General features: G+C 43.0%; 1 protein-coding gene across 1 annotated transcript in view; it reads left to right on the top strand.

Annotated features, from left to right (window-relative positions):
• CCDC85C (coiled-coil domain containing 85C) overlaps positions 1 to 27,550 on the top strand; it is a 111,217-nt gene that overhangs the window by 70,607 nt on the left and 13,060 nt on the right. Inside the window, exons 2-3 of the mRNA XM_066608057.1 lie at positions 11,313 to 11,389; positions 23,730 to 23,834. Coding sequence (XP_066464154.1) covers positions 11,313 to 11,389; positions 23,730 to 23,834 — 182 coding nt within the window. The remainder of the gene's footprint in view (positions 1 to 11,312; positions 11,390 to 23,729; positions 23,835 to 27,550) is intronic.

Raw genomic sequence — 27,550 nt, 5'->3', positions numbered from 1 at the left:
GGGCTCCTTATCATCACTTCCAGGACTCCTTGTTCTTCTTTATGCTGAAGATAGCTCTTAATGACATTGGCTGTATATTTGGGGTCATCGTCCTGCTGCAGAATAAATTTGGAGCCAATTAGACGCCTCCCAGATGGTACTGCATGATGGATAGGTATCTGCTTGTATTTCTCAGCATTGGGGACCCCATTAATCCTGATCAAATCCTAAACTGCATTTGAATCCTAGAATGGTAGAGTTGGAAGGGACCTCCAGCGTCATCAGGTCCAACCCCCTGCTCAGTGCAGGATTCACTAAATCATCCCAGATTTGCTGAAATGCAGCCCCAAACTCGCAAGAAGCCTCCACCATGCTTTAGTGCTGCCTGCAGACACTCATTATCATCCGGCTCTTCGGAGAACTAACTGCCTTCTGTTACAGCCAAATATTTCAAATTTTGACTCCTCAGTGCAGAACACCTACTGCCATTTTTCTTCACTCTAGTTCCTGTTTTCGTACATAGTTGAGTTACTTGGCCTTGTTTCTATGTCACCTGGCGCAAGGAGGCAGAGATTGCAGTCATTCACAATCATCCACAGTCATGTAGGTGCAGCAGTATAGCTTGCATGTTGTGTTTATACTGTAGTTTGAACACAGATTCCATTCCTCCCTTTACTAGGCAGTGCTATTGGTTGTAGCAATAAAATAAATATTGACCCTTCTCCTCCTCTCCTGTAGCTCTAAGTAGGAGGGGGAAGTTGGAGATTATTAGCTGGAATATTCCCAGAAATGTCCTCCGTCACTGAAGTATCTAACCTGATAACAGTGAGTCATTTCCGCTCAACACTGAAAGAAAAGTGGAGATGGAAGAAAAATTACATTGGTACAAAACCTCATGGTCCTCACCTTTGTGACCATTAAAAAGCATTTAGATGGTTAATTCTGAGAAATTGCCGTACGTGCTGTATGTACTCCATGATGCCAATTACATTTGTGTAGAAATAGTATGTAGGTGGGATTGCCCTTTAAGGGTAACGCATCTCCATTGCATTTCCAACTTGACTGGAATGTGAAGTGCATTCCTAATCCTTCTCTCATAGGCTCTTTCTTCATGCTTACACTGTAAGCATGTCTTAAGCCTCACTTGACCAGGTTGGAAAAAAAACCCTCACTCCTTAAATGTTTTTTTCACAGTAAATTCATTACACTAGTTTTATATATTGCACTGACATTTCATACCAACATGTTTTTGCCTGAAATAGTCTTTTAAACACTCTACACTTTCACACCTAGTATGCTAAGAAGTAAAACGGATTCTAAATATCATATGCAATGCCATATGGTCCATGGGAAAGCATCTTATTTCCACCTTTCTTGCTATGCCTAGTAGCAAAGATATGTGGCTTTCAGGGGGGCGTGGCCTGCGACCAGCATGGAAGGTCGCAACTAAGAGGTGCTCCCCAGAGGGGATAGCAAGATCCGTCCAAAATCCTGGCCTGACCAGTACCTGAGCAACCCAAACGGTACCAACGGGCTCCCTGACCCTCGGAGACAACCTGGACCGAGTTTGAGAACGATGGCAGCCCTCTAACTCCCGTAACAGAGCCGCGAGTGGGAGACGGCACCAGCACCCCGCCAAGTTTTCCCGCGCTTCGTCTGCAGCCATCCTTATTATCCTAACCTGCCGCCTGACTGACCCGGAGCCCTAACGGACCACCTCTCCTTACCTACCACCCGGCAGGAGACCCCGCTGGCGCTCGGAACCGGCCGCACCGCTCCAATCTCACCGGAGCCCCTCTGCGCTGTTCCCGGGCTGCGGAGATCGGCGCGCATCGCGGGCCGGGTGAGGGCAACCCCCCCCGCCGCAACAGACGAAGCTTACCTGGAGGAGCGAGGCGCTCCGCTCGCGCCGCATCCGGACCCGGACTAAAGCCGCAGGGGACATAGAGGAGCTGCCGGCGCCGACCGTCCCGACATCACCTGCCCGCGGCCGGCCGCAGAGGTCGTGACTCGTGACGCGCCTACCTCTGTTCGCTCCCGAGGGGGGACCGAGCCGCCGCAGGGCGACCGCCTCCTTGGAAAGCGACGGGGGACGTCCCCTGTGCCCGTGCTGCTGCCGCGGGGCCCGCCGGGGTCCGTACCTCGCCGGAGCCACTACACTGCAACGCGTCTGCCGCACGCCGACTTAATCCAGGCACCACAAATTTAAAGCGGCGCTCCTTCCTCCCGGCGCCGGTGGCGGTGGACCCGGCGATCCCAGCCTGATCGGCTTCTGCGGCTCGACGCGGTTCTGGTCTGCTCCACCGAACCACACCACCTGAGGATTAACCCCTGAAGAAAAACCCATTTCCGGGACCAGACCTGCGGAGCCGGCAACAAAAAACTGTAAGTTGCTCACAGGGGGCTGGAGGACAACATTCAGGACTGAATAGACTCCTCACAAACGCAAACACAGTCCAGGCGGACTATAACACAACCGGAATACTCTATTTCCTGTAGACTGTAATATCCCGCGATTGGCGACCGCCATATCTGACTGGCGCAACTCCCCCACCCTCTTCCACCGCGACCAGACCTAGGCTAGAATCAATTGGGCGCTATCAAGATTTAGCCAACTGAATACTCTTTGTGTGGTAGCCCACGGTAACGCAAAGATATAGACCCCTGATCTCTACAAGCAAATACTGACACAGTCTATACTATAACGACAATTCGCATAACCCGCCACACCAACCCAACGAATTCTAATATGAGTACACGCGCGAAAGGTGGCTATGCCACCGAAAAACTAAAGGAATTTTCTCGCTCTGAAACCCCTGATCACACCCCGCGTGCAACACGACCTACACAGGCGAAGAGCCTGAAACCGAAGCAGGGCAAAGCGCAGAACCTACCATGCGCCAACTCCTAGACGCAATCAACACCTGTAAATCTTCTCTTACTAATAAAATTGAAGAGATTAAATCTGACGTCTCCCTACTACGACAGGACTTACACAATATGCGCGATAGAATGAGGGAAATGGAAGAACGTGTCTCCAATGCAGAAGACTCACTGCGTCCATTAACTACGGCGGTCAAAAAGGCAACAAGAGCGATAGAATTCTGCCAATCCAAAACAGACGATCTGGAGAACCGCTCGCGTCGTAACAACTTACGCATAATAGGCTTACCTGAAAAATCAGAGGGTTCCCATATAGAAACATTCGCCGAAACCTGGCTAAAAACGCTACTAGGAGACGACACCTTCTCTACCAACTTTACAGTAGAAAGAGCCCATAGAGTCCCTGCAAAACCGCCACAGCCGGGTGCCCCCCCGCGCCCCTTTCTAATAAGGATCCTAAATTGCAGAGACCGAGACGCTGCACTACGCCAAGCCAGAATTAAAGGCCCGCTGAAGTATAACAACGCAACGATTTCTATATTTCCTGACTTCTCTGCTGAGCTACAAAAACAAAGAGCTACTTTTACAGAGGCGAAGCGAAAATTCAAAGAGAGACAGATTCCCTACTCAATGGCATACCCCGCCCGCCTACGAATCGTAGCCCAGGGAAGGGCGATCTTCCTCCAATCTCCCACAGAGGCCTTGGAGTGGCTAGATATGCACCCTGAAACACCAAAAGGATGAACGTCCCCACAACACTAGCTAATGGGACTTTAAATCTTGTTGTGACCCAAACGCCCGACATTCCTTTGACGCATAGACTGTGTGCAACACGACCGGGACACCGCTAAAGTTATGGTTGGAGCCCAGCGGTCAGCCGCAAGCCTCTAAAAGGCCAACAGAAGTCTTCCCCTAAAAAAAGACAGAACATCTGCTACCTCTAATTAGATCGTAGCTAAATTGTTTTCTTGTTTTCTTCTTTGTCTTTTTCCTTTTTCTTATTCTCCCCCTCCTTCCCCTTTTCCCCCCCTTCCTCACCCTCTCCCCAACCTTTTTTGTTTTGCTGGTTTCTTTGATATCCGCGGTATAATTTTAGTGAGATGTCAATGTTCAATGTTTTGAATGGTTATGTTTTTGCTCTTCAACAATGTCTTCCACAAACAGGCGCTAACACAATTCCCCCCCTTACACACATCAATACCAACCCCCCCCCATCCCAAGATCACAGACAAAAGACTAAATCTTACGCCCATGTAAACAATGGCGTCCCTAAAATGCCTTAGCTGGAACGTGCGAGGGCTTGGCACAGCACTCAAACGAAGGACGGTATTTGCATATATCAAACAACTAAACCCGCACATCATTAGCTTACAAGAGACTCACCTTGTCAAAGATAAAGCAGACACCATGTCAAAACCATGGATCCAGTGGACTTCCCATTCCTTTCACACCTCCTCCTCTAGGGGCGTCTCGGTGCTAATTCACAAATCAGTGCGCTGGAACCCAATCACCACCCGCAGGGACCCCGAAGGAAGGTACATATTTATATACGGAGAAATAGACTCCAAACCATATGTCATCTTATCCATATACAATCCGCCCCACAATAATCTCCATATCTTGCAGGCGGCTATTGCGTTTGCACATCACTATCCATCAGCTGAGGTGATGTGTCTAGGGGATTTTAATATGATAATGGACCCTATCAAAGACAAATTCTACACATCCTCTAATCCCACCCCCACCTCAAACTCCCCTTTGAGACAATTGATCGAAAGCGTCGGATGGGTCGACCTCTGGCGACTACGTCACCCCGAGACACAGGAATACACTTGCCACTCACCGGGATACAACGCACTGACAAGAATAGACTACATATTCAGTTCCATAGAACTGGCAATACATCTCGCAAGTATAACACACTGTCCGAGAGGCATATCAGACCACAGCCCCATACTGCTAACCCTAAAATTCCCACAAATTAAAATAAGGCCCACATGGAAACTACACCCATTCTGGCTCAAACTTATTGGACCAGACGACCAGATGCCCTTCCACATCTCCTTATTCCTAGACGCCCACAAGGACAACACCCACCCCGCCCTGAAATGGGACACGCTCAAGGCCTATATTAGAGGATTCCTCAAATCAGCTATCTCACATATTAAAAAAACGACATCCCAGGCCGACAGGGAGATGAAAAACCAAACCCTAGAGGCTGAGAAAGCATACATATCAGCCCCCACAGACGCCAACAAAGTAGCCTGGCTCAGCCTATCCCGACTCTATAAGCACCAAATACATGCCAAAGCTAAACGTCAACTATTTTTCTCCAAACAACATTACTTTAAGTTAGGGAACCAATCCAGCCACCTACTCGCTAACCTCATCAAGAGGGAAAACCAAACAAACACGATCCTTAAGATCAAAAACCAGCAAGGAACAGAGTTCACTGACGCCTTATCTATCACCAATTGCTTTAAAGAATTCTATGCTCACTTATACACCTCCACCTCTAATAATACGGTAACAGATATCTTGGCTTATCTGAACGATCTAGACTTCCCTACCCTCTCTGAAGAGCAGGTCAATCTCCTGGAAGCCCCCTTCACTCTGGAAGAGATCCAGCTAATAACCCAAGATATGGCCCTTAACAAATCACCAGGACCCGATGGTCTTCCCATAGAGATATATCGCAAATACCACGAGCAACTAGGCCCACAGTTTCTTGAGGTGCTAACTCAAGCGCAACTAGACAAAACACTCCCAGCCTCATTCTATAAAGCATCCATAGTAGTCATCCTGAAACCTGGGAAAGATCCCACAGATTGTGGATCTTATCGACCCATATCACTGGTGAATGTGGATTACAAAATCCTAACGAAAATTCTGGCCACTAGACTGAACCAGGTGATCCTATCCATAATTCACCCCGACCAAACGGGCTTCATGCCCGGGAAGTCTACAACCATTAACATCCGCAGAGTCCAAACAGCTATCCAGCTAGGTAAACAATATAACATGCCCTGGGCTCTGGTCTCACTCGACATGGCAAAAGCCTTTGACTCTGTGGAATGGGCCTTTCTGGAGGCCTGTTTGATCCGTTTCGGATTCGGACCCAAGTTTCAACAATGGGTTAAAACTATATACAAATCCCCGACTGCAAATGTGGTCGTCAATGGTGTCCCTTCGGCGGATTTCCATCTGGCAAGAGGCACCCGTCAGGGATGCCCTCTATCCCCGGCCTTGTTCGCCATAGCCATAGAAGCACTGGCGATCCGACTAAGAAGTGCCCCTAGTGTAACCGGCATTAAATGGTCAGACCTCGAAAGCAAACTGGGACTATACGCAGATGATACAATCCTATTCTTATCGAACCCATCAGACTCCTTTGCCCAAGCCATGACACACATAGACAGATTCTCCCACTTTTCCGGACTACATGTTAATTGGTCCAAGTCAACAATCCTCTATACAGAGACCAACCCAAAAAACGACCCCTGCGTCGCAAGATACGGACTAAAACCAGTCTCAACATTCAAATATTTGGGAATGATCATGTCACACGACCATAATAATGCAATAGCAGATAACATAAACCCACTCTTAGAAAATATAAAACACAAACTAAAGCGATGGGCTAAACTACCATTATCTGTAGCCGGACGCATAAATCTCATCAAAATGGTCGTCCAACCCAAATGCCTATACATACTACAGCACATGCCAGTGAATGTCCCCAAGCGCCTCTTTAAGTCCCTAAATTCCCTAATGATAACATTTATCTGGAATTCCTCCCGCTCTAAGCTGAGTCTATCAATCCTACAAAGACCCAAAGAGCAAGCCGGAATGGCCCTACCGGACCTCCGGCTTTATTACCTAGCAGGGCAACTGCGAAACATCAGAGCCTGGATCTTGGGAAAAGAACTACCCATAGCAGACAAACAACTAGCTAAACAAGTAACAGGACAAAATCTCCTGAACTTCTTAGAATTCCCAGAATGCACCAAAACCACCGAACTAATCCCACTCCATAAACTGGCTCTTAGTGTTTGGAAAGAAATAAAGACTCTGCAGAGCTACCAGGGTGTAATACCAGAGCTCCCTCTCTGGAACAATCCTGGTCTTACCGCACTACAGACCGTCCCAGACCCACAATACTGGATCGCCCAAGGGGTACAAACAATAAAAGATATATATATAGACGGAATCCTCCCCACTTTTACACAACTGCGAGATAGACTACAGGCCCCATGCCTCCAACTGTTCAGATTCTTTCAGTTAAGACATGCACTAAACTCCCAATTTCCCCCCCCTTCGGCCCGCATATCCAAATTTCCCACAATAGGAATTCTCAAATCCCAAGGACCCAAAGGCCTAATATCAGCTCTATACACACACCTCCTCTCAGCCAAAATAGATCCTAACCCCCCCCCCCAGCATATGATAAATGGAAACTTGCCATTGCTTCCCTTACACCTGAGGAATGGCAGGATATTTCTGAATCCCACCTGTCAGTATCACCAGCTGTAAATAACAAGCTAACCCAGCTATACATTATACATCAAGCCTACCTCACTCCCAATCGACTACACAAAATGCGCAATACGACCTCGGATTCATGCCAGAGATGCCGCCAACCAAGGGCGGACTTCTGGCACTTGATCTGGAGATGTCGGCATGTTGGGGAGTTCTGGTCAGAAGTAATAAATCTTGTAAACTCGCTGTTACAACCCCCATTATCCATTGAAGTAGACCCCAAGGTGGCGCTGTTTGGTTTACTGGAGGAGGATGAGTGGCCATTCCATACTCGGGTCTTCTTACAGAAGACACTATTCCTGGCTCGCAAAGAAATAGCTATGAAATGGATGGCAACAGAACCCCCTTCGATCCTACATTGGATTCAAAGCGTAAACACTGTAACCTCGTATGAAAAAATCATATACCAACACAGAGGATGCCCGGCTAAATTCTAAAAAGTATGGGGAGCCTGGCTAAATTCTTACTCTACCCTGAGTACCAACTGAAATTTAAACCCAATACACGTTAATCCCCTCCCTCCCCCTCCCCACCCCCTAACATCCCCCCCCCCCACTGACAAGTGCCTGGAAGACCTGTAACCACTAAGACCCAAATAAGGAAGAGCAAAACTCAACTTATGGTTTATAAAAGTTCGAAAATGTTTATTGTTAATAAAGTTACAGACGGATAGTTTGGAAGACACAGTAACAAGCTCGATGTTAACCTTTGAAAGCACGAATATGTTTCTATCTACGTTCATATGTACTGTACAAACCTTTTCTATTATGTGTCTCGCAGACTGCTTATCATTAATAAATAAAACGAATTCAAAGATATGTGGCTTTCAGGGTCTCATTGGCATAAGCACAGGGCCCTTGGGCTCCATCACATGCATCCCATTTTGCAGCTTGTATCCCATTGTGTACACTTGGTAGACACCGGAAAAGAGGTAGTGAATGGGTCTATGCTGCTAGCACCTGGCAAAGCCACAACTAAATGTGTGGCACCAGCAAACATTGTGGCCCCTTCATTCATCTGTTTGACTTCCAAATACTATTGCCTGAATGGGGACTAAGGAGTGGAAACATTTCATTAAAGGTTTGGTTAAAGGGGTTTATCCCAACATCTAAAATGATTCCTTATCCACAGGATAGAGAATAACTTAATGTTCAGTGGGGGTCTCAACACTGAGACAACCAGCAATCCCAAGAACTGGGTTCAGTGTCCCCGTTTTCTTGACTGTGGGCTTACTGCACCCTTGTAGTGAGAAGGAAATTGAATGGAACTACAGTCACCCATGTAAAGTGCCGTTCTACTTACTCTCAATGGGACTGCTGAAGATAGCCAGGTTCAAGCGTTCAGCAATTTACGTCAGCCCAACTAAAATGAGTGGAAGGGCAGCCACACATACGTGACCAGTGAACCATTCAGTCTGATGTCGCTGTGGGTAGGAGAAGCGAGGGGGACACATAACCTCTCTTCTTCAAAAATGTATTTATTAAGGTTTTCTTAAACAAAATATAATCCGTACAAATGGTCGAATGAACAATGAATAAAGCTTGCCAATCAGAGTAGCAAACCAATGACCTGTCTCACTAAATAATTTATGGCAAGTCACAGTCATGTACCAATCTATCGGTAAGTTATAGTAGCCATTAGGTATATGACATTGGTACTACTTGTCCTAGGTTGCGAACCCTAGACATGTTAAGACCTTAGAAACTAGGTATTGTAATTCAATTCAGAGTAGCGAGGTATACTATCTCGATCAAAGCGCGAGCGATGCGGCTCGCGGGCCCCCAACCTTCCCTGAGATCTTGTGATGGCCCTATTTATGTTCGTCTGTGCGTCATCTCAGAAAATCTGAGAGGTTAACCCTGTATCAAGGGGACAGAGAGGTAAACTATGGGTCAGAGTTGCGAGTATATGTGGGGGTCCGTCCGCCGCATGTCCCGAATACCTATAACGACCTACAAAAACCATTTTAGGATAGAACAGGAAAGAAAGAAGTAGGAGAAGGGGGAAGGGGATGGGGGAGGGTATTGGCTCCCGTCTCGGTTCCCCGCTCAATATGCTGAGTCTTGAAATTTGTTCCACATGGCCCTAGCCCTAGTCATCTCACCCCTCCGCTTCCAGTGTAGGGGAATAATGGTGCGCATGGCCATTATAAAATGTCTTAGAAGCCCCTTTTTTACATGGGACATAGAGCCTGGGAACATGGACAAGAGAGCCACTTCGGGGGTGAGGACCAGGGGGGACTTAAACACAGCTTCATACAGCCTGGCGACGTCATTCCATAGCGGAGCAATTAGTGAACAACTCCACCAGATATGGTACATTTCTCCCATCCCCGAACTACACCTTCAGCACTCACCAGGAGTTGAAGGGAAGATTCTATGCTTCTTGTCAGGAGTCCTGTACCATTGCGTCATTATTTTATAGTTTAGTTCCTGTGCCTTGCTCGAGATGGACAATTTGTGTGTGAGGGTGTAGGACTTGGTCCATAGCTCTTCAGAGAAACCTCCTCCGAGCGCCTCCTCCCCACATAACCTCTCTTTTTGGGATCTGTAGGGGTCTCAGTAGTGAGACCCCCAATGATCATAAAGTTATGCCCTATCCTGTAAATAAGGAGTAACTTTAGATTTTAGGATAACCCCATTTAAGGGTGAAGGGTGAATCGTAGTAACAATGATCTTCTAATCATACCTGTGATCTGGGACCACCATTGATTTCCAGATTAATAGGGCTCTATGGGAGACTCATGACACAACATTTTAAGCCAACTGCCATTGGTTTCATCATCAATGAGATCTTCAAAGCGTGTATCTATAACATATCAGAAGATAATTCAGACTTGATTTCTCCTGTGAGCTGAGCAGCCTTTGGAGTAGGCTAGGTGGGACAATGGACTGAAATGGATGAAACCGTTTGCTTGATTTTTATTAGCCATACATGCGACTTCTGAGTTCTAATTAAGATGGCAGAAACGTCAAGATAGCTTCAAGTTTCTGAGACACACTTTTTCAACCATGAGAGGTGACCCAAAGCAGTAAGACCAAGGTGGTCAAAGGCTATCAGCCTAAGGCCTCCTTCCCACGAGCGTGACGGGCTCCGCAGCGTAATATTACGCAGTGAAGCCCGTCACGGCGCCCCCCAGAGCCCCTATACTTACCTGCGGGACATAGCGTGAAATCGCTTCCCCGCCCACCAACGCCGCGTCACCGCTCGTCACCGCTCGTCACCGCCCACCGCCGCGCGTCACCAGCCGTGTCACGTGCACGGCCGGCCGTGTCACGTGACGCGGCCGGACCGCGTCATTTGGCGTCATATGACGCTCGGCGGTGGGCGGGAAAGCGTTTTTTCACGCTATCTCCCGCTGGTTACAGCGGGAGATAGCGTGAATGGACGGCTTCCATTGACTGCAATGGAAGCCGTCAGTGCGTACAGCCCGTCCTCACCCGCAGAAAATAGAGCATGCTGCGGGTGAGGACGGGAGAAATCGCGGTGCGTAATTCCGCGGTGGAATTACGCATCGTGAGCATTGTGCTATTAGGTTCAATAGAACCTAATAGCTGCGTGCAACGCAGCGGATTTTCGCCGCGAATTACGCGGCGGAAATCCGTTCGTGGGAAGGAGGCCTAAGGCCTTCACCTTGGTGTTCTGAACTTTGTGGCAGCTTAAAGCATCTGAGAAGCCTACATTAAGTTGTCAATGGTGTCATGAATCATGTAGTCATCATAGATCAAATCAGTTTGGTATACCATTACATCATCTCAAAAGTCTAGAAACCTCAAGTCAACTACAAGCCCATTCATCCCTAATTGAAATGCCACTTCTTGATGGAAATACACATAAAACATTATGTGGTGTGAATATCTTTGCTCTTTCCAGGTCATATGAACTCAAGTCTATTCTTTCTTTTATTCTAGATACGTCTTCCAACTATATCCGTCAACTAGAGACCAAAGTGAAGCTCCTTGAAGATGATAATAAGCTTCTTTCACAGGTAAAAAAAAAAAATCTGTATTCAGTATTGATAGGAAGTGGTATTCACGCTGGTTATCAATTTGTAGCGCCGCGGCCAACGCATTAATCCGTACATAATCACTTTTGAGACTTTATAGGGATTACTTTAATTAAACCAGTGAAAATTGATTTTTCCCTCTATGTCTGGTCTAATTTATTTACTTGGAGAAGATAATTTCCTGATAAGAGCCCTTGTAATCGTTTGAATAATTGCTTTTAAATAGCGATTTGTGCTGAAGATTTTCTCAGAGATGTCGAAAGGGCTTAAAAAATGTTACTGCTTATAGCTCGCAATACGCTTTTATATCATAAAGGCATTGTACTTTCATTTATCAGCTGAATGGAGCTTTCTGCCATTGGTTTAGTTAAAGAGGCTATCCACGCTTAGTAACTCTGTAATGAAATATGGCAATGATCTGAAATACTTTTCTTTCACAATTTTCAGTATCTCTGCTTGCAGTCAGTGGATGGGTTGGATAGAAAAGTCACATCCTGATGTGTTACTCAGAGTTGGTGCCTGATAGGGCCCAAACACCTCTTTGCCACATAAGGCACCAGTATTATAAACATCGTAGCCAGGAGCTTTCAATGGGAAAAGCCTGCAGTACATGGAACGGCCCCTACAAAAAGTACAGATTGACAAAAAGTCAATCGGGTGATATCGGGAACCAGGCGGCAGACCCCCATGAACAGTTAATGCTGGCCTTTACAGAGGATAAGCCATCATTTTCTCCAACCAGGATAACCCCCTTCAGGTTTTTTTTACCTTAAAGGAGATGTCCCGCGCCGAAACGGTTTTTTTTTTTTTTAAACCCCCCCCCCCTTCGGCGCGAGACAACCCCGATGCAGGGGTTAAAAAAACCACCCGCACAGCGCTTACCTGAATCCCGGCGGTCCGGCGTCTTCATACTCACCTGCTGAAGATGGCCGCCGGGATCCTCTATCTTCATGGACCGCAGGGCTTCTGTGCGGTCCATTGCCGATTCCAGCCTCCTGATTGGCTGGAATCGGCACGTGACGGGGCGGAGCTACACGGAGCTACACGGAGCCCCATAGAGAAGAGGAGAAGACCCGGACTGCGCAAGCGCGGCTAATTTGGCCATCGGAGGGCGAAAATTAGTCGGCACCATGGAGACGAGGACGCCAGCAACGGAGCAGGTAAGTATAAAACTTTTTATAACTTCTGTATGGCTCATAATTAATGCACAATGTACATTACAAAGTGCATTATTATGGCCATGCAGAAGTGTATAGACCCACTTGCTGCCTCGGGACATCTCCTTTAAGACTGGCAAAACCTCCTTTTGAAGACTGGACACTTTGTATGTGTTTTTCAGTAAACTTTAGTAAATTTAGTCTTGATCCCAATATCCGACTTCCTGCTGGCTCAGTCTCCAGCTCCTCTCCTCTCCTGAACGCTACTATTAAAAACTTTTCAGCTGCACTCAAATGAGATATTAAAGAGATTTTCTGATTCTTTCCTCAGGATAGGTCATCAATAGTTGATCAGCAGGCAGCTCGGAATCCCCACCGATCACTAGATATCACGCCAGCTGTCATTACACATAGTTTATTCCGCAGCGCTTTTACGTAATCTTAGACCCCATTTACACTGACAGATGATCGCTCAAAAGTCGCAAAAATAATAGTTTGAGTGACAGTTTTGAGGGATCATCTTTGTATAGTCTATAGTAACTAAGTAACTGCTTAAGAGCTATGCAGGCGGAGCGGGACACCGCCGCTATCACTCAGTGAACAATACAACTGTTCTGCATAAGCAAACAGCTGTATTGTTCTCAGCGCTTACAGCTCGCGTCCCGCTGTGGGCTGTAAGAATCTTATCAGTGCTGCCGTGTGTGATAACAGCCTGCACCGCTGATAACAGTTCATCGCTCAATTCAAGAACACTAGAATTAAGTGAGGAACGACTCGTGCACGAAAACTGCACGATGTCCGTGCATTTAGACGCAACGGTTATCACTCAAAAGACAGCTTTGAGCGAATTTTGAGTGAGAATCTTTGGATCTAAATGGGTCTTTTATTACCCACCCCACCAAGTTGGGTACTAATTTCACCAAACCCCGGAAGGATGGAAGGCTGAGTCAACCTTCACCAGCTACCTGAACCTTGCAGGGATTGAACTTGCAACCTTAAGATCGTGAGCGAGAGCTTAGGACTGTATTTCTGCTTCCTTAGGACTCTGCACTACAGGAGGCTACATTGAATTAAATAGGAGAAGCTCCTGCAATATCCATCCGAGCCACTGCACTATGGACAAAGCTGTCTGCATCCAGCTCTATCCGTAGTGACAACTAGGCCAATATCAGCTGATTCTGAGCGGCGAACTCCTGCTGAGCAACTTTTGATAACCTATCCTGATGATATGTCATCCAATAGTAAAGTTCTGGATAACCCCTTTAAGTTGAAAAACTGTGAATGCTGGGAAGTATAGTGCATTAATGAGGAAGGAAATAGCTTGCATCTTCTGCTACTTACAGTAATATAGCATATGCAACATAAAGAACTAAATAAAAGGATTCTTTTACATAGATTGTGCCGCATATAATATTTCACTGTCTTACCTTAGTGACAATTCCAGGTCTTGCTTTTTCTATTGTGCAGACTGCCAGCTATACTAAGTAACAAATATAACAGTTTATTTAATGACAGATCGGAAATGATTAAGGCAGGTACATAATCCACCACCTATAAAAGGGTTAATTACACGTTTTTTTCCTCTCGCCTCTGGTCTGTTTTTGTTGCCAGCGGCAATATTGACATATTAATTAGATAAATGACAGTGCTTAGTAATGATTCAGATAGTGTTGTGGTTCATTAGGATTGTGGCATGAAACACTGCAGGTTTCCTGCCATATTTCATTTGAGTTGTCTTAAAGCGATATCATGGACGGAGCTCGGATTATTAATGCTTCCCTTTATAGACTGTAGTAAGGTCAGACAGGCACACAGATAATTAACCAGTGGTCCCGTCCGCTTCCAGTAGGATTTATATATGACTGGGAAAGGTTTGTGCCCTTCCTCTTCAGAAATGGAGTAATTAAGCCATAAATGGCGCACAGAGTGGTTCTTAATGTTTTTCGTTTATTGGCTTGTGTCATGTCTCATGGCGCCAGCCTAATAAAGCCATCCATCATCTTTGCTCTCATCCATGTGAGGATGAAGGCAGACAATAGACTCTCCTGTGTGGCTTATGTGGTGAGGATTCAGATTATAGTGCCTTCACACCAACCTTGTTTGCACTTTTAAAGACCACTTTCTCTTTAATAAAAAAGACCCCTTCTATCAAGTTATATCTGCCCCTGGGAAAGCTGAATGACAGCTGATATAATATTCCAGCTCTCCAAGGATATTTGATGGCATATCTGCCATGTGTCATAAGTGCACACAATATTGTTGTTAAACTCTTGAATCAAAGCTGAGAGTCTACATATCAATCACCTATCGATGTCTTTGTTCCCAATCCATGGTGGTGTACAGAGGCGAAGTTCTGAAAATGATGTCACTGCCCAAACCTCTGGATGCATATACATATCTGTTTTTTGATAATTATACACTATCCTACCATGAGTAATTGGACATCTGAGCCAGAATCAAAAGTAATATTTATTTACATATGTTAATACGTAAATGGGGTCTAATGACATCGGATATTCTGTTTCTACTAAAGTCTGATACACTTCAGCTGGTATTTCCCTATATTCATCCTGCAAACATCTGGCGAGTTCTCTCTAAGAAAATGCATTGGCCTATCTACAGGGATGCAAGGAGCATTGTCATTGGACAGTTGAGCAATGGAAGGACGTTCTATGGAGTCACAAATCATGTTACTCCATCTTCAAATCAGATGGATGTACCTAGGTGTGGAGGATGGCCGGGGATGCATTTTCTCTGAGTGTAGTGTGCCAACAGTTAAGTACGATGGAGGTTCCATTATGGTCTGGGGATGTTTTACATGGCATGGTCTCGGTCTGTTGGTTGTAGTGGAAAGAACCATGAACATGGGGATGTACCCTGACATGCTAGACAACAATGTGCTGCTGACAGTGTGGCCAAACTCTGGGACTGGTTAGCAGTACTTCCAACAAGTCAGCGCGCCTTGTCACAAATCCAATGCTGTTTATACTGGTTTGAGAAAAAGGATATTCCACGATTAGACTAGCCTGCACAGAGTCCCAACCTGAAGATTATTCAACATCTTTGGGACTTACAAGAAAGTTGGGTCAGAGTTCTTTGAGAGAACTCGCCAGCTGTTTGCAGGATGAATGGAGAGAAATACCAGCTAAAGTGTATCAGATGTTAGTAGAAAGTATGCCACGGAGAGTAGCTGATGTCATCAGGACCAAAGGAGCCCCACTAAGTATTAACCTATGCAAAGAAATACTCATTGTGATTCTTGCTCAAGCGTCCAATTCCTTTTGGTGGCATAATGCAGATGATCTTGCTGTCCTCTCTCATGTATGTACTCATAGACCTTCATCTTTGCATAAAGATTTGTAACTTGCACTCTTATGATAATAGTCATTCTTTTTATCTAGAAGTGTCAGAATCTTTTTTCAGCACATAAGTCAGCATATAACCCTGTAATGAGGATGGATGTGCAGCTAATAGGGTGTCTAATGACCTCTAATGGGCTGTGAAAGCCAAGAGCCAAAACTTCAGTCTACAATGAAAAATCACCCATCAAACTTTGTACATCTTGTTACAATACAGTTTGTACATGTAGCAGCTTGTGGCTGTTATCGCATAGCATATATTATTCAACACAAGGAAATATTTCAGCCGTATCTGAAGTAGCTTTCATTTTCCGGCTAATAAATGCCCTTTTTTAAATGGTATACAGGGACTATTTTAATTATTTCTATCGATGACTGTCAGGTCATCAATAGATCATCCCCGGGACTTCGCTTTCGGATTCCTGACGATCATCTGATTACCGGGGCTGCTGTCTGTACAGTCATCACAGGAAGCAGAAAGTGCTGACCATAGTGCACGGGTCCAGGTTGGTACTCCATTGAATTCAAAGAGAGCTGCCACTGTAATACCAGGCCAGGCCGCTGCGTTATGGTCAGTGCTTTCTGCTACCTGCACTGACTATAGTGACAGTGGCCCTGGGAATAAACTGATTGGTAGGGATTAGAGTGGCAGGTCCCCGCTGATCATCTATTGATGACCGGTCATCAATGTAAATTTTTTTTTTTTAAGTCCTGGAATACCCTCTTTTAAGAAAAAAATAGGGATGGCAAGTTATATTTTACATAGCCCAAGCCATCAAAGATTATAGGCATTGGGGAATGGGGCATGCGGATTCCACTGATATAATTGCAAGTTCTTGGTGTATTTTATAATTAGTGCCTGAAAAAGCTCCAGTGTAAATACAACCCCATGGCATGGTCATGGGTTATGCACAGCTATGGGTTGGTGTGTATTATTGGCCTGCTGTAGTTATGGATAAGCCTATTGGCATATTGTATCTCATCAGTTTACTGGAACTTCAGCTCAACCCCATGTCATATAATGTCTTATAGGTCCATGGATGCCTAGTCAGTCCTATGGCTTGGTCCACTGAAACTGTGGGTGAGCCCTGTGACATTGTGTGTTATAGGTCCACTGAAGCTATAAGTCAACCTTATATCATATAATGCCCTATAGGTTCACTAAAGCTATAAGTCAACCTTATATCATATAATGCCCTATAGGTTCACTAAAGCTATGAGTCAGCCCTGTGACATATTGTGCCTTGTCTTATAGGTCTTTTGAAGCTATGGGTCAGACTCTATGGTTTACAGTGTCTTATAGCATGTTAGCACAAAACCCCATTTATCTTGTGCTTCTGCCTTTTCCTTGTTTTAGTTAGGATGAGTGGATTTAAGAATCTTCCGCTTTATCTGGCAAGGAGAGAGAAAAGTGATTTAATTGCACGTGAAGTTTGGCAGTAGGCAGAGAGGACTATTACCATAGCAGCGCATTACTTCTGCTTCAGACCGTTATTATTGGGTCAGTCTCTGATGACTGAATATAGAGCACATTCATCCTGGAAACTCTTTTTCTGAATTGTCTCTTCCGATCCACATTATATGTTTACAGAGGAGATGGCATCTAATGGACACTGCTCATATAATCCCAGTTTTGAGGACTACATCATTATTTTACATAAAAAAATAATTTGAGGTCATTGGATTTTCTCAATGAAATGAGCTCAGATGAACTGCAGAATTATGGCGTTCTCAGGTCCATGGGTGGGGGGTGCTCTATAAGATCAAGGCCTGGACTCATTCCCAATCCCAGTGTTGGTTGCAGTTGGACAATGTGGGCCCTGGGGTTAATCAGAATTCTTACTGTAGATGTCAGCAGATTTGTGATGGCACCAGTTAGGCACTTGACGTGTCCTTTAGGTCAGGAGAACATGCCTAAGCCCTGCAGCTCCCATCTGCTCCAGCATGCAGGTGACAGACAGTGGCTTGTTGTTCTAGTTGAGGCTCAACGCATTGATTCCAGCAGCGGGGATCATGACCGGTGATGCTAAAGATGACAGCTGCTCCTGACATAAGAGCGTACCTCGTGTCTTGTGTTTAGCTGTCCTTATGAGAGGGATTAGCAAACACACTAAGCAATCTGTTTCCTCTGTCTCAAAACTAGGTGAACTTAGCTTAGATTTATATGCATTGCTAGTTTTGTGCAGACGACTATCCAGTTGCGTGGCGTTTTTGTAACATTATACTGTAGCTAACTTCTACCAGAGAGCTGGGATGATTTTAGGTGGTGGCAAGATAGGCCACATACTCAGGGCTCCCATTTCCAAGGGAGCCCCTTCAAGGACTTGGACGCCAGGTGTAACTTTAGAGTGGAGGATGTAAACCATTTGTAATATATGTTACTATAATGCTTCCTTATTGTAAAATTAATTACTAAGCTGCTGTGCCTTTAAGTGTTCATGGTGCCATTTCCCGCTGGAGAGAGGAGTCACATATTGGGAGGTGGAATTGTAGCTGTACCCCGGATATACAAGAGGACAATGTTGGAGGCCCATGGATCAAAGAGTACGCAATGAACAACACTTCCGGCATTAGGAAAGACGCGGCTCCTGCGGAGTGAAAGCAAACTCTATTATGCAAGCAAGAGAGATAGTAAACACACAAGCTGGCAATGACTCTTCTCGTGAACCGGTGCCACTGGACACTGAAGTGTTCCTCTTAACGTTTAATAAGGTTGGCGGTCAAACAGCAAGATCTGGTCGAGTTATGTTTCATGAGATCTAAGGATCATGTGGATCTAGTGCACCCCAAGCCGCCTCCATCCTGTAACTGCCCTGTCTTCCTCCGACTCAACATTCTGGAGGTATCTAATAGCTTCTCTTGCTCCCCTCTCTTTAGCAAAAGACCAATTCAGTGACCCTAGGGTCCAAATATACATTCACCATCATAACAGAGACTTTGCCATTAACCCCTCTACTGGACTAGATCCCCCATATGTCACTTAGGCATTGAATGGCAGTATTGTGTTGGCAGTGTTGTGTGGCCACTATACGGTAATTCACTTTATCCTCATTGACCTTCTGTGGGGTGCAGAGAAAGACGTGCAATCTTAACAGAACCTCCTCCTGTGGTTTTCATGCTGTGTTGGTGCTGTGTACTCTGGTACTTTATAGGTGCTGTATCTATACTCCATCTCTAATACCGTATGGATGCCATGTACTTGCTAATGTACTGAACACCGTCTGTGTCCTATGTTAATGTTCTATGAGTGCTGGGTTAGTGCTCTAACTGTGCTGTGTGTTCTCCTTAGTGGAGACGTCACAAATCTGCTGGCATCTACAGTAGGAATTCGGATTGTTCCTAGAAATTAAAGCAACTGGAAAGCCTTAAGGGCCACATTATCTAAGAGCTGGCACCAACACTGAGATCGGGAATGTATCCATGGCCTTGATCTTCATGAGGACCTCCACCCACAGAACTCGAAATGTAATTTATCTAATTTCATTGAGAAAATCCATTCTTCTCAAATTATTCCTAATGTAAATCATGAATGGATTTAGTTTTCAAGCTCGTGACAGTGAAATTGGAAGAAACCTCAACAATCTCAGGATATGCAGAAGATACAACCTTGCTGGCAGAAAGGAAGATCTTGAACTGATACTAAAAGTTAAAGAAGGAAGTGAAAAAGCAGGCCTGTACTTGAGTATCAAGAAAACGAAGATCATGACAACAGCCGGTAATAGTACAGCAAAATCACAATGAGGAAATCGAAACCGTTCAAGACTTCATCATTCTCTAATCGAAAATTGACTGCAATGGAGAATCGGGACCCAAAATAAAACAAAGAATCAGGCTAGGTCGCAGCGCAATCTTAAAGGGGTTGTCCCGCGAAAGCAAGTGGGGTTATACACTTCTGTATGGCCATATTAATGCACTTTGTAATGTACATTGTGCATTAATTATGAGCCATACAGAAGTTATCAGAAGTTATTCACTTACCTGTTCCGTTGCTGGCGTCCTCGTCTCCATGGTGCCGTCTAATTTTCAGCGTCTAATCGCCGGATTAGCCGCGCTTGCGCAGTCCTGTCTTCTTCTTTTCTGAATGGGGCCGCTCGTGCCGGAGAGCGGCTCCTTGTAGCTCCGCCCCGTCACGTGCCGATTCCAGCCAATCAGGAGGCTGGAATCGGCAATGGACCGCACAGAAGACCTGCAGGCCACCGAGGGAGAAGATCCCGGCGGCCATCTTCACCAGGTAAGTAAGAAGTCACCGGAGCGCGGGGATTCAGGTAAGCACTATCCCGTTTTCTTTTTTAACCCCTGCATCGGGTTTGTCTCGGGCCGAACGGGGGGGCTATTGAAAAAAAAAACAAACCCGTTTCGGCGCGGGACAGTCCCTTTAAGTATGGATAAGATCTGGAAAAACAAAGAGTTAGGCATTGCAACGAAATGCTGGATAGTCAACACAATCATCTTCCCAATCACAGCTTATGGCTGCGAAAGTTCGAGACTGAAGAAAATGGACCGTAGGAATATTGATGCCTTTGAACTTTGGTGCTGGAGGAAACTCCTGCAAATTCCTTGGGCCGCCAAGATCACGAACAAAGCAGTCCTAGACCGCATCAAACCAAAGTTTTCATCGGAGGGCAAAATTGCGAAACAGAGACCCTCCTACTTCGGCCACATAATGCGAGCGGATTCATTAGAAACATTAATAACGCTTGGAGTGGTCAGTGGCAAAAGAAGACCGGGCCACCAAAGAACCCAATGCCTTCATACTATCAAAGCCAACATCAACATGCAAATGATCGAACCTAAAGAAGCCGTACAAAACAGAACCGCATGGAGAGCACTGATCCATAAAGTGTCCGAGAGTCAGCCCGACTAAACGGGTAAGGATAGATAATAATATTAGATTGTAAGCTCCAGTGGGACGAGGGTGAGTGCTGTATCAACAATGGCTGCAGTATCTGGAATGCTGTCGCCCCGAACCGAATTCTGCATAGACGTACATAGTTTTAATAAATCAGCCTGAACATACCATGCATTTGTAGTGATGTTCTAAAAAGAAGTACATTGTTACTAAAATACATTTTCTTTTTCCTCTGAGGTGGGGGGGGGGTCTGCCTTTTATATAAAAAATCTTACGTAACCACGGTTATTATACTTCTACAAAGAATCAATGTTCTCATCGACTCCAGAACATTTTCTCACTACAACTAATTAGCGCTAATAACTTAATTTCCTAGCAAGTAGGAGGCCAATTTGTGTGTTGGATGAATATTAGACTAAATGTCATAAAAATCAGCAGTGTTTCTACACTGTGCCTGCTGTTCCCATTATATGTTCTAATGGAATAATGTCTTATATAATATTATATAGATGTCACAATAATACGATAAGCTATACCTAGGACAGGATTACTGGATGCCTCCTCACGGTATTCTGTGTTAGCATATATGCAATGTTATATTTCTACACAGGCAGCCCCTATGGCTGATATAGTCCTCATATAATGGTGGCACCAGCTAACTTTGTCCATGGAGGCATAGTCCCATTGCAATATCTGTAATAGCGCCGCCATGTACCATTTGCAATTTGTAATACAGGTGTCTTCCTATGTAAGAGTGGACCCTTTGGGCCCCCTGAGGTATCAGGGCCCAGGTGCTATTTCTGCACTCCATATAGCTAAGCTTTTTGTTGTCCATATCTTCCTTAATTATGGGCATAATTAGTCTTTGGTGGTATGCTCTGGACATATTGTAGTACATGATGTAATGGAGAGGATCTGAGAAGTTGAGAATAGATGGAGCTCATTGGGTTTAGGTCAAATGGGATTAGGTGGGGTTTACCCGTATATGCTGTCTGGACAGAAGCTCTGTCCAGTTCTTGTACTAGTTTTCAAAACAGTGGAAGGGCTTCTAAAGTTGTAGACAATGCACCCTGTCCTCTGATCTTCTCTAATCCTTCCTCATGAGACAGATGTCATAATTAGTGTCACGTCCACCCATGACGTGCTGGATCCGTAACCCGCAGATCCCGCACAAATTGGATCCGTAACCCGCAGATCCCGCACAAATGTGCGCAAGCTGTGTAAAAACAATAACAAAACAAAATATGGTAACTCTTTCCCTATCAAAATAACCACAGAGACGGGGACCTGCCTAAATGCAGGCAATTCGCCCTGACAAGGACGTACGTGATCTTGGCCCTTAGGTAACCCTGCGGGGAAAACTGGAATAACCTAAGAAAAACAATAGAAAAGAAACACAAATTTAGCTAGATGCAGCTGGCAAATGAACGATCCAGAAGCAAGCTCTGACTAAGATCACAGTCAGAGCTAGACTGAAGATTCAACAGCAATTCAGTCCAGCATTAGCCAGACTAAATAGCCCCTTTAATTACCCACAGGTGCAGCTAAGCATGTCTCACCTAATACCATACCCACCAGGACCAGAAGATGGAGAACCACCTGCAAAACCTGCATTAGACTATCAACACGGTAGCAATCCCAGAACTGCCGCAACAATTAGATTGTAACCCTTCTGAACATGATGATGACTTGGACTCAACTCTCCAAATAATCAGGATAAAAAATTCACAAAAAACATGCTTGTTTCAGTGTGATCAAAGCTAAATATTGAGGACAATGTATAGCGGTGTGAGGAGGAACTGTTTACATATAGTACAGTGAGGTTACCTTAATTCCTATATATATGTATACATATTTCTTTAATGCATTGTCAGTGGGACATAACAGATGAGGGATTATCACAATAGCTATGAATTACCAGGCGAATCTAAAGAAGTAGTACTTGACGTACTGGAGATCTTCTAGAAAGATAGTGGTAGAGATTTAGTAAGCTTACACGTACTAGAATTCTGTCTCTATTTGCACCAAAAAAAGGTTACATTTCTTAAAGTGCATTTAGACTGAAAGATGATCACTCAAAAATCGCTCAAACGAACTCTTGAGTGGCAGTTTTGAGCAATCATCTTTGCATAACTCTTAAGTAGCTAATTAGCTACTTAAAGAGTTAAATGCAGGCAGAGCGGGACACCGATGATAACTCAGAGAAAAACAGCTGTTTTGTATATATCTCAGTGGGATACCATCTAAAAGAATGCTATCAGTGCCGCCCACTGTGAAAATCAGCGTGTGGCGCTGATAAGAGCCATTGTTGATTTCTAGCTTGCTAGAAATCAGTGATGAACGAATAGTGCACGAACAGTGCATGATGGCAGCACGTTTAGACACAACGATTATGGTTTAAAAGATGGCTTTTGAGCAAATTTTGAGTGATAATCGTTGTGTCTAACACCACATTTATTATGTGTCATAGACACTTTCTGTGGCTCGCTTGACCAGGGGAGTGACTTATTTGAAAAGGGGCATGGATGTGGCTTTAATATGATATTATGCATATCATACCGCACTTTTCTGTCCCACAAAAAATGTATGAAAACAACCTTTTTTTCTTACATTACAGTCACTGGAAAATGTATGGAGACGTATGTACTTTATGTATGAAATCTGTACTGGTTTTATAATATTTTATGCTTGTTTTGACTAAAAATTCTTGAGACTATGTAAAATTTGGTATCAAATTATCTCCCTCTGAGATCTGGCTTCTAAAGTCTACAGTATTCCGCCTGCCAGCACGTAATCCTTGTTTAAACATGCTTAAATATTTTAGATGTATTAGTCTAATTAATGTATTCTCTGTATTGGCTGAGTGAATGTAAAAACACTGTAGATTGTATCCAGAATTGTGCCAATGTATTGCCCACCTCGGTCACTGATTCTCAGACCTTTCTTCTGGTTTTCAGCATTCCAGCCACAGTGAGCTAAGGACATTACGGAAAGGCTTATCTCCATACCACTCAGAATCACAGTTGTCATCACTGTCTCAATACCAGGAGCCCCTGCAGAACGTGAGTAACCCCCTCTGCCTGCTCTCATTTATTGGTGACAAGACCTAGATGTGTGTGTATTGCAGGAAAAGACAGTTCTCCATTCTCGGCTGTATCAGGATGAATATTTATAAGTTGATACAATAGAGGGGGATTTATGCCCCTAAATAGAGGAAGGACATGAATATTTATAACACTCCATGCCCAAAGGCCTACTTAATTTGCAGCTTGAGAATGTATATGATATCATCAGGTTTATTGTTGGGTAAGTCAGGCTTATAAATGGTTCCCATGTACTATACGGTCCAAGATGATTTCCTAGCACTGGTTATTTCATGAAGCTACTCCACTTAGGCATGAAGAATATTACAGTAGTTATATTTATGTACATAGAAGGTAGTATTATAGTAGTTATATCCTTGTACATAGAAGGCAGTATTACAGTAGTTATATCCTTGTACATAGGGGGCAGTATTATAGTAGTTATATTCTTGTACATAGGAGGCAGTATTATAGTAGTTATATTCTTGTACATAGGAGGCAGTATTATAGTAGTTATATTCTTGTACATAGGGGCAGTATTATAGTAGTTATATTCTTGTACATAGGGGGCAGTATTATAGTAGTTATATTCTTGTACACAGGGGGCAGTATTATAGTAGTTATATTCTTGTACATAGGGGCAGTATTATAGTAGTTATATTCTTGTACATAGAGGGCAGTATTATAGTAGTTATATTTTTGTACATAGGGGCAGTATTATAGTAGTCATATATTTGTACATAGGGGCAGTTTTATAGTAGTTATATTCTTGTACATAGGAGGCAGTATTATAGTAGTTATATTCTTGTACATAGGGGGCAGTATTATAGTAGTTATATTCTTGTACATAGGGGGCAGTATTATAGTAGTTATATTCTTGTACATAGGGGGCAGTATTATAGTAGTTATATTTTTGTACATAGGGGCAGTATTATAGTAGTCATATTTTTGTATATAGGGGCAGTTTTATAGTAGTTATATTCTTGTACATAGGAGGCAGTATTATAGTAGTTATATTCTTGTACATAGGAGGCAGTATTATAGTAGTTATAGTCTTGTACATAGGGGGCAGTATAATAATAGTTATATTCTTGTACATAGTAGGCAGTATTATAGTAGTTATATTCTTGTACATAGAGAGCAGTATTATAGTAGTTCTAATCTTGTACATAGGAGCAGTATTATAGTAGTTCTATTCTTGTACATAGGAGGTAGTATTATAGTAGTTATATTCTTGTACATAGGGAGTATTATAGTAGTTCTATTCTTGTACATAGGAGGCAGTATTATAGTAGTTCTATTCTTGTACATAGGAGCAGTATTATAGTAGTTATATTCTTGTATATAGGGGGCAGTATTATAGTAGTTATATTCTTGTACATAGGGGCAGTATTATAGTAGTTATATTCTTGTACATAGGAGCAGTATTATAGTAGTTATATTCTTGTATATAGGGGACAGTATTATAGTAGTTATATTCTTGTACATAGGGGGCAGTATTATAGTAGTTATATTTTTGTACATAGGGGGCAGTATTATAGTAGTTATATTCTTGTACATAGGGGGCAGTATTATACTAGTTATATTCTTATACATAGGAGCAGTATTATAGTAGTTATATTCTTGTACATAAGGGCAGTATTATAGTAGTTATATTCTTGTACATAGGAGCAGTATTATAGTAGCTATATTCTTGTATATAGGGGACAGTATTATAGTAGTTATATTCTTGTACATAGGGGGCAGTATTATAGTAGTTATATTTTTGTACATAGGGGGCAGTATTATAGTAGTTATATTCTTGTACATAGGGGGCAGTATTATACTAGTTATATTCTTATACATAGGAGCAGTATTATAGTAGTTATATTCTTGTACATAAGGGCAGTATTATAGTAGTTATATTCTTGTACATAGGAGCAGTATTATAGTAGTTATATTCTTGTATATAGGGGACAGTATTATAGTAGTTATATTCTTGTACATAGGGGGCAGTATTATAGTAGTTATATTTTTGTACATAGGGGGCAGTATTATAGTAATTATATTCCTGTACATAGGGGGCAGTATTATAGTAGTTATATTCTTATACATAGGAGCAGTATTATAGTAGTTATATTCTTGTACATAAGGGCAGTATTATAGTAGTTATATTCTTGTACATAGGAGCAGTATTATAGTAGTTATATTCTTGTATATAGGGGACAGTATTATAGTAGTTATATTCTTGTACATAGGAGCAGTATTATAGTAGTTATATTCTTGTATATAGGGGACAGTATTATAGTAGTTATATTCTTGTACATAGGGGGCAGTATTATAGTAGTTATATTTTTGTACATAGGGGCAGTATTATAGTAGTCATATTTTTGTATATAGGGGCAGTTTTATAGTAGTTATATTCTTGTACATAGGAGGCAGTATTATAGTAGTTATATTCTTGTACATAGGAGGCAGTATTATAGTAGTTATAGTCTTGTACATAGGGGGCAGTATAATAATAGTTATATTCTTGTACATAGTAGGCAGTATTATAGTAGTTATATTCTTGTACATAGAGAGCAGTACTATAGTAGTTCTAATCTTGTACATAGGAGCAGTATTATAGTAGTTATAGTCTTGTACATAGGAGGTAGTATTATAGTAGTTATATTCTTGTACATAGGGAGTATTATAGTAGTTCTATTCTTGTACATAGGAGGCAGTATTATAGTAGTTCTATTCTTGTACATAGGAGCAGTATTATAGTAGTTATATTCTTGTATATAGGGGGCAGTATTATAGTAGTTATATTCTTGTACATAGGGGCAGTATTATAGTAGTTATATTCTTGTACATAGGAGCAGTATTATAGTAGTTATATTCTTGTATATAGGGGACAGTATTATAGTAGTTATATTCTTGTACATAGGGGGCAGTATTATAGTAGTTATATTTTTGTACATAGGGGGCAGTATTATAGTAGTTATATTCTTGTACATAGGGGGCAGTATTATACTAGTTATATTCTTATACATAGGAGCAGTATTATAGTAGTTATATTCTTGTACATAAGGGCAGTATTATAGTAGTTATATTCTTGTACATAGGAGCAGTATTATAGTAGCTATATTCTTGTATATAGGGGACAGTATTATAGTAGTTATATTCTTGTACATAGGGGGCAGTATTATAGTAGTTATATTTTTGTACATAGGGGGCAGTATTATAGTAGTTATATTCTTGTACATAGGGGGCAGTATTATACTAGTTATATTCTTATACATAGGAGCAGTATTATAGTAGTTATATTCTTGTACATAAGGGCAGTATTATAGTAGTTATATTCTTGTACATAGGAGCAGTATTATAGTAGTTATATTCTTGTATATAGGGGACAGTATTATAGTAGTTATATTCTTGTACATAGGGGGCAGTATTATAGTAGTTATATTTTTGTACATAGGGGGCAGTATTATAGTAATTATATTCCTGTACATAGGGGGCAGTATTATACTAGTTATATTCTTATACATAGGAGCAGTATTATAGTAGTTATATTCTTGTACATAAGGGCAGTATTATAGTAGTTATATTCTTGTACATAGGAGCAGTATTATAGTAGTTATATTCTTGTATATAGGGGACAGTATTATAGTAGTTATATTCTTGTACATAGGAGCAGTATTATAGTAGTTATATTCTTGTATATAGGG

Source organism: Eleutherodactylus coqui, chromosome 6 (assembly GCF_035609145.1).
Source record: "Eleutherodactylus coqui strain aEleCoq1 chromosome 6, aEleCoq1.hap1, whole genome shotgun sequence".
Taxonomy (NCBI): domain Eukaryota; kingdom Metazoa; phylum Chordata; class Amphibia; order Anura; family Eleutherodactylidae; genus Eleutherodactylus; species Eleutherodactylus coqui.
This window is presented reverse-complemented; position numbering and strand designations above follow the sequence as displayed.